Consider the following 8,984-nt stretch of genomic DNA (forward strand, 5'->3'; position numbering starts at 1 on the left):
CATAGGGGTTTCAGTTGCAATCACGTACTTAAAAGCGTCGGAGCACGATTTTGCGTGAGGGTATTCCCACATAATCCCACAATTGATTTAGAATTCGAAATCATTTACTTCAGGCTCAAAATGATGATCCACATGCCTAATAAAACTTTGGATGCTCCTTGCGCCTATTCAATAGTCAAGAGGTGAATCCATAAAACGAAGTCGAGCGAAAAGGGACCTTGGGAAGGAGGGGGGGGGGGACAAATATTGCTTTGTGTGCCTATTTATGTTCTGAAGTGGTTCTTTTATAAGGGAAAATATATCTACTAAACTATTTTAGGAAGCCGCAGATGAGCCATGAATTTTTAAAGGTAGCCGCGGGTGACAAATGTTTGAGAACCACTGTTGTAGTGGTTTGAAATGTACTAAAAATATCGTTATAGGGGGAGTTGTCGTAATAAAGATACAGTTGCATTGAGAGAATTTTACCATTGGACTATGGGTGATTACAAACATGATTTGGAGAAATATTGTTGTAGAGAGATTTATATCGTTTCATCGAGTGTCGTTGTAGTCGCCGGGTTTATGTATTAATTCCCATACAAAGAAAAAGAATTCTCTATTGAAACGAAACATCATATTTATGTGTTCCTGATATAAAATATTTGTATACATTATACTCGACACACACACATACGATGACATGAGAGAAATGTTTCCATGCATAATGCATCACACCATGAAAGGTAGATCGTCGTTCCTATCGCCATAACCCATGTAGATGGACCCGAACCGATTAGTATTGACTTTGTGGTAGAATACGTATCCAGGCCACCACAGATTCTTTATCGTTACCAAGCTGTTAGATTCATCAAAGTGCAAAGTCCATCCAGCTGCAAAAAAAAAATAAAAAAAAAATAAATAAAAATTCACGCATGCAATCAAGTGGTATAACATTCAAAAAGCACCATCAACATTGAGAATTAATAATTGGCATATAGCCCTATCTCACACGGAAAGGTTCCCAAGGTGAAGCCTTCAAAATGCTTGGAAAATTTTCTTCACTGATTCTACACGTGATTCATGCACAAAAAAAAAAAAATTCGGTGAAAATATTGTGAGTCACTCAAAAAGAATTTTAATATTAGATATTTTGAACGCCTATAAAGGCCAAAATTGAATTTGAAAATCCCGCCATCCTTAGAGTGACGTCATTCGAACAACACGCGGTCTGGTATAGCACAGACAAAGAAAGAAAGAGAAAAAAAAAGAAAACTATAGTTACGAATGTCGGTGGAAGAATCCATAGACATGCATTATGTATAATATGAACATTTACTACACATAATAAAGTAAAGCGGCATTAACAAAGCTACAAACGTGCGTACGGTACGACGGACATATAGCAACTGACAAATAGTTCACATTACCGATTGAGGGCGCTGAGCTCAATACGGAAATTGCATTCTATAACATCAACGTAGTTTTCTTTAGAGAAGAGAAGCTGGTGGAGGAACGAAAAATGAGAGCTAGGGTGTGTGAGAGAGAGCGAAAAGAAGTTTTTTTAATAGATTGTGGTGTGCTGCCAAAGACCGAAAGTGGCAAGTTCGCGAATTTGCCCATTTCGTTGAATATTGATCCATTCATTGCCAATCCATACATTGCAATGTATCCTTGCAATGCCAAAGTCCGAAACCAAAAGACATGATTCATGATCGCCAAGTTGGCATATATTCTCATGATAAATGGCAACCCATCAAAACGCAATCAGAATGCGGTAATTATTTTTTCCCCTTCAAAATTTGACAGAAAAAACGATATGCCTATTGTTAATTACATAAATAGTTTTTCTCTCAAATTTCTGTTTTTTTTCTCTCTTGTCACATGGAACTAATCCAATACAGCTGCTAGATATAGTCAAGCATCACACGTTGGATTTGGCGCCTATTGAACTTTGGCCAAGGGTCTCCGACCATTTCGCGAATTCTCAGGGCAAATCCCGAATAATTTCTGAAAGTCGGACTTCGTCCATACCTCTCGGTCCTTTCGTGAATTGGCCACACTTCGGGCATTGGTAGTAACATACATAACCACTGTGATTGTCACGTGGTCATAGTAACGGACTTACAACCTACAACTATACAAATACTTCACTCATTTCACTTCTGAATGACAGATGACAGCACTGGAAAATCCGACACAACAATACATACGCATTAACACTTTTTAGGTACAAATACATTTACACATCTGGTACAACTCAATCGGTAGTAAATTGCCCATGGCGATAGACCGGAGATACGCTCAGTTTGAACGAAAGAAATGAAGGAAGGAAGAAGTAACATAGATATCGCCAAGAAAGACGGATGGCGATGAGTAGCCAACTGTTACCATTTTCAATATTTTTTGCGGCTTTATGACTTTACCGGCACTTCGCCCGTAGTGTTTTTTGTTTTTACATATGTTTCTGGGCGAGATGAATGTACTTACATTTTTTTAAAGTTCTTCAAAACGACACCTTGGGAGCTTTACCTTGTCGGTGATCTTTTTCTGATAAGTTTCAGTTGACAGCAGGGCCGTCGCAAGAGCATCATGAGCTCCCGGGCCAAGTGATTTTTCTGAGGCAATTACCTGGTAAATTCTAGAAACTTTTAACTAGATCTTATTTTCGTGAGGCTCCTCTACTCTTGGGACCCCCGGGCCGTTCCCCGGTGGGCCCATGCGTTAAGATGGCACTGGTTGAGAGATTGTTTCTCCAAATTTATAAATATGTTGATTAGTAAGTGCGAATCTTTGAAAGCTGTGTGTGTGTTGTGTAGAAATACCTGGGTTGGTATCCTTGCTGATCGGCTCTAGAAAATCGATGGCCCGGTCACCACCTGGTGGAAATGGAGGCATTTCTGGTGCGTAAGGGACTTCACTACGAATCAATCTCAAATGTCCGTAAGAACTGAGCAGAACCGCTTCGTCAACCGATAAGCCTACACACAGACAATACATGAATAAAATTATTAAAATCTAACTTAACACACATATGCTTTATATTAAAAAAAAAATAAATGCAAGGATGAAATTTTGAACAAAATGGTATTTAGATATACTTACAAAATTTCATATATATATATATTTTTTAATTTAAATTTTAAATCTAAATTTGGGAAAAAAAATTTAATTATATCATTAATAAATTGAAAAAATCTATATTTCCAATATCTACAGTCAAACTCGGTTATGACGACCTCGGTTGTTACGACACCTCGGCTAATGTCAATAATCGGCTGGATCGGGACTGATTCCCATAAAGACTAACGTTAATAAACCTTGCTTATAATGTAGGTGCAAAGCAACCAACTTGCATATAACGACAAATTTTTCGTCACTTTTATTTCCGAGAATTTTTTTACCAAAGAAATTCCTAAGATTAGAGCTGATCGCATGCAGTCAATGTTCGGCTATTTCATTTGTACCTAACGTTGAAAAAAATGATTTATATTATTGACATTTCATTGACATGACCATTATACGAAACATTTCCGTATTTTTCTCTTTTTCACACTATTCTTCATCAGAAAATGTCCCGGTTTTTTTTACGGAGCTTGCTTATATTCACAATCTTTACTAGAATCGGGAATGAATGTAATTTGCATAATTCTGCGGTGTTTGGTGAGAACATGATATCTCCAAAAAATAGCTTTTTGGAGTCTTACCAATTATAACTAATTAGAAGTGACATAAATGCACATAAATGCGGCTAAACAACATGCCGATGAATGGTATTTTCATTTGTATTTGTATACATGCTTTATTTTTAATTTTTAAATGACAATGCAAATACTTATATCTCAAAAATGTGATTTTGAAGTTATCATGTTCTGACCAAACACCACAGAATTGTGTTCTAATGAATATGACTATAAATATTCATCTCACATATGTTTGTCAAGTTTTTTTCTCCATGAAATATATTTTAGCGAAGAGAGACTTGCTGTAACCTTTTTTTCTCACCAAGGGTTAGCTATAAACCATATTTGGTCAACATTTGACAACATGTTTAGTGAGAATCGGCAATAACCTTCATTTATGGTCCTAATTTCCCGTGTTTTTACCGATCAAATTGGTCACTGAAATCATAAATAAATAAAAACCTTCATGTAAAGTATTCGATTAGCTCTGATTGTATTTTCCGTCATAAAACGGTTTCGAAAACGTCAACCCCGGTTATAACGACAAAATTTGGTAGAATTTTTGACGTCATCATAACTGAGTTTGATTGTATTATTCTGTGTATATTTTAACGCGTAGCAATATCTTATTCATGTCACTAAATATGATTGCAGCTATCGCGTTACCGAATTCTCCACGATATGCCTGGGGCTGACCAGATCGTACAGTGACGGGTCTCAAGAGCAATGTCTTAGAAAATAGTAATATAATAAAAGAAAACTCGCAGCTCTATATATTATTTTGAAAAAAATTCAATTTTCCACGTCTTTCTACAGAAGAAATGAGAAATGTCACGTGGAGCGCTAAAAAACAACAACAACTGACTCGGGTTTTCAGGGAAATCACCTCTGAAGTAGTCGTTCCTGACAGCCCGTCCTTTGGGGTTCAGTACGAATGCTCCCCTCGGTGCAATAGCCGCAGCAGCGTCCACCAAATACACAACTGTACTCAGGCGATCTTCTTCTTTCATAACTTCCTAAGAAAAGAGACCAGATTCAGTAAGGAAAGCACTATAATAATAATAATAGCAACTATGCCAAGCCAGTTTTCTTCGGAGAGTGTTAAATTTTGACGCTAAATATAGGCTAGAAAAATTTCTACTCCTGCAACCAATTTATTACCCATTTGGGGAAATCAATGATCGGAATTTGAGGAAAAAGACCTGTTTGACCGGATAGTAATAAATAAAAATAAGCAATGAATATACAGGGTAAAAACTTGGCCTGTTTCAAATCAAATCACTCGTGAGCCGTTCGTTATGGATACATGCTTTTAATTAGAAGAAGTATTCAAATAACGTGCTCATTTTAAGCATGCGATTTATTTTGCTGGGGGCCGTATATGTACCAAAATACAAAATTAAAGTTTTTATTCGGTCCACCTGCTCTTAGAGCAATAACCTTCTAATCGAAACTTTATCTCCAGAACCCAATAAAAAAAGTTAATGCTTTTAAGTGCAATATTAGGAGATATTTGATTTCAAAAAGCGCTGAAAATAAGGGAAAAAACAGCATGTATCAACCGTTACGACGGCAAACCCGATATATCTCGTCTAACTTGATACGCTTTATTTTATAAATCCCGAAATATCTCGCGTTCTTAAAACCCCTCTCATTTCGGCATTGGCGAGCTCAGATATCGTTGTACAGTTTTCTTCTCCTGTTAATATGTTTTCCTTCCCCCCTCCCCCGTTCCTGCTGTGAATCAACTGCCGCTGGGCGGATTCAGCTTTTATTCATAGTCTGATGAAGGGGAGGGGGAAAGAGATGTTTTTCTCTTTCCCTTCGAGGTAGTATACGATTAAGCGTATAGTACAAATAACAGAAAACTATAGTTATTTCTGCTCCTTATTTTTACTATTATTATAGTTATTTTGTGTTGGGGGAAAGCATTTATTAGCTCATGCAGAAGAAAACATTCTTCTTGAAAATAGGTGGCAATTTCTAGAATGTTTAATTATTTCCACTGTGGCAGTTATAATGTGGATCAAGATAATTTTAAAAACCGCTTAAAGGGATAATATGTTGCATTTTAGTTGTTTTTGAAACTGTATCACCATATGCTGTGAAAAAGTATAAATAATGCAGATAAGGAAAATTTATTATAATGGGTTAAAATTTAATATAATAATGCGGGTAAGGAAAATTTTAAAAGGTTTAAAGGAAAAAACCTGTGCTATGATGTTCATATGTATCATATCAAGGGGTTAGAGTCAGAGTGGTGGTGGTTGTGAATTAATTCTCATTTTGAGATGAAAAGGTTTTATTAGAAATATTGTCACAGGTTTGGGTGACATGTTAAAAATTTTGTAATTTCAAAATCTAGTGACGAACTGTTGATAAACCCTCTCATATCAACTCAGATACCTTGGCTAATATTACACTTAGAAACATGGAACTTTTTGCATTCAGTTCAGAAAAGACGGTACCTTCAGACGGTCAGAACTTCGGTACCTTTCGTATTTTAGGCACCTGCTCACATTCCCCCTTCCCCTCTAAAGAAGAAAATTCTCCTCTCAACTGTTCCTCAAACAACATTATATATAAGGGACCCAAAAATTCATATTTGCCGAGGGCCCGAACTTGTGAACAAGCCCTGGTAACAATTTTTTAAGTTGGAAGTTGTGAGACAGAGACGGTATAAAAATTTGAATTTTTTAATTTTTTTGTATCTTAGTACATATAAGCCTCTCCTCCACCCTAATAAAATCAATGATATTTCTGAACTGAGCACGTTATTTGAATACTTTTTCTAATTGAAAGTACGTTTCTCTGTAACCAACAGTTCACGAGCTATTTGAGCTTAAATTGCCTTGATTTTTTTTTCACTCTATAGGCCTATATATGATGAAATATCCCCGGTGTAATAACGGAATCATTTTCGCTCACCCTGGTATCCTCTTCATCATCGTACAGAGACGGGTCGATGAACCTATGGTACTCGGTAGGATCACCCACGAAACGTGATCGTACTAAATGGAATTTAGCGAGGTGTTCCGAGTTCGGAGCCAAAAGTAAGCGCCAAAGTTGACCATCTATGCTATAGAAACAATCATACAAAGTAGGGCATCTTTAGAATTCGGATTCAAATTTTGTCAACATTTTATTGAACTTCATTCATTCATTCATTCATTCTTCCCCTACTTCTAACATGAGAAGGAAACTTATTTTGCAAATTCATGACCTGTACTTCAAATACAGATCATGCAAATTTGTTGCCAAAAGCCTGTACATGAAAGGGCTAAGAGATAATCGTTCTTTTAAACTATTTTTTGAGAAAATTCGAAAATTCATAGGAAAAAAATAGAGAAAACCTGCCTGTAGAAAGACATCTTCGTCCTGATGTAGTCTTTGGCCCTACCTTGAGCCACGTAATAGTCCCCTTTGACGCCGAATATCTTACCCCAGAAAGAGACCTCACTGAAGTTATTCTCTTTCCTTAGGACAGGCAAAGAAGTCCTCAACAACAGTTGCTCCTCGACAGTGAGAACGCCACCGGCTGATGCGAAGTTCGTCATGTCCAAGTTGAGACCAACGAGATCCATAACCAACGATTGATACAAAACTGGGTATTCGAAGAAACGGTGATTAAGGCAAGACTTATATGGTTGGAAAATATCATAGAAATACAAACAGATTCTAACCCATGAATCACAAACCTGTGTCTTTACAACGTGCGTTTTTATTGCAAAATTAATAAAGGTAAGCCTTTCAAACGGTTTGGAAATTGGTGTATGTGTTAGAACATATCACAGTGGCCGTTGCTAGTATTTCAGGCTAAATATCCGTCGTGTGTTAGAAATATTTACTCATTCACGAAGTCGACAGCCAAGCAACCCGCAATCCGTCCAATATATTGATGCTGTGTGTTAGTGGATTCTGCCATTTATGCTGGCAATCGGCAACGTGGATGTTGGAATTAACAACGCGGCACTCGAAGGCTTTCTTTTGACATTTTGTCTACAAAAAAAAGTTTTGTTTTACATGTTTCTGAAAGTAAAATTTTTTTATTTGCTCATACCACAAAAGGGACTGGGGGAACCTACGAAAAGATGCATTTTGCAATTTTTAGAAGAAAAAAAAACGCAAATCTATCGGTATTTATGTCATTTAAAACATTTTTACAATCGGAAATTTTCGCCTCCGACAACGGTGGAAAAAGAAAAACCACAACTTTTGATCCTTTGTTTGAAAATATTTACCATAAAATTTATGGGAAAATTTTCGTTCATGTTTTCTGGACTTGAAACAACATTAACCTCTTCGCTTACAAGGTATTGACAAAGAAATCCGGATGATCTCTATTTGACGATTGGGCGATAAATATGTTAACCTTCTCCCAACCTAACCGCGTGTTAGAAAAAATTAAAGAAGGTGAAGGAAAAAAGAAAGTAGAAGAAAAGGACACAAAACCAAATGAAAGGTAAAAAGTGTAATAGATAAATAGGATAAAGATGAAGAGTAGGAATATGAAGGAGATTTCTCTTTCCACCTTCACCCACCTGTTCGCTTTTGCTATTAAATGTATATAGTAGAAGGGTACATCATATGTCAGGAAAAAACACTAATAATTGTACAGAACTAAAGGGAAGGTAAAAGTACAATTTCTTAGGGTTACAACAAATCTTCACGAGGATGAGGAGAGATTAAAGAAAAAGAAAGAGATTGTTTGAATTTATTCCTCAGTCGTTTGGACGCAATGCTACGTCCTTGATCGTAAAGTGGTTTAAATAAAAAACAAAAAATTTAAATTTTATTCTTCCTTAAATATAGATGATTTAAAACAATCAAATTTATGACATGAATGTCGCTCTCCACTTGTTAATACAAGATATACAGAAGACTGGATGTTGTGAAGATATTTAGTATTTGAGATGTTAATTTTTTAAGGAAGGAAAAAACTCATCTCTGCCTCTACTCTGTAGCTTAGTGGTCAGAGCACTCGTCCGGCAATCGAGGGACCCGGGTTCGACTCCCGGTAGAGGCAGAGATGAGTTTTTTCCTTCCTTAAAAAATGAACATCTCAAATACTAAATATCTTCACAGCATCCAGCCTTCTGTATATCTTGAATCAAATTTATGTCATAAAGTGCTGAAATTAATAAAATCTTTGTTGAAAATTGAGTTTAAAATCTCACACGTTCAGGAAAAAAAATGCTTTCCCATAAGAAAAATATTTTCTTCCAATTGATAAAAACCGGCGTTCCCAATTGGGAACACATTGGCAGTTAAAAGGTTAATTAAATTGTGTGCCCTGGCTGACTATTGTTTCCATTCTGCGAG

The 8,984-nt window shown here is 36.3% G+C and overlaps 1 protein-coding gene and 1 non-coding gene across 2 annotated transcripts; one reads left to right on the top strand and one right to left on the bottom strand.

Annotated features, from left to right (window-relative positions):
* Positions 1 to 711: 711 nt before the first annotated feature.
* Rsph9 (Radial spoke head protein 9) lies at positions 712 to 7,219 on the bottom strand. Its single transcript, XM_089236757.1, has 5 exons — positions 7,020 to 7,219; positions 6,591 to 6,741; positions 4,549 to 4,678; positions 2,805 to 2,960; positions 712 to 872 (listed from the first exon to the last, which is right to left on the bottom strand). Exons 1-5 carry the CDS (start codon positions 7,217 to 7,219, stop codon positions 712 to 714), a joined length of 798 nt encoding a protein of 265 aa, XP_089092883.1.
* Positions 7,220 to 8,611: 1,392 nt separating this feature from the next.
* TRNAA-GGC (transfer RNA alanine (anticodon GGC)) lies at positions 8,612 to 8,688 on the top strand. Its single transcript has one exon. It is a non-coding gene; the product is annotated as a tRNA-Ala (tRNA).
* The last annotated feature ends 296 nt before the right edge of the window (positions 8,689 to 8,984 follow it).

The sequence above is a fragment of the Pholcus phalangioides genome, unplaced genomic scaffold (genome assembly GCF_987345545.1).
Source record: "Pholcus phalangioides strain wild (caught in Gottingen) unplaced genomic scaffold, Ppha-v1.0 ptg000009l_1, whole genome shotgun sequence".
Lineage (NCBI taxonomy): Eukaryota > Metazoa > Arthropoda > Arachnida > Araneae > Pholcidae > Pholcus > Pholcus phalangioides.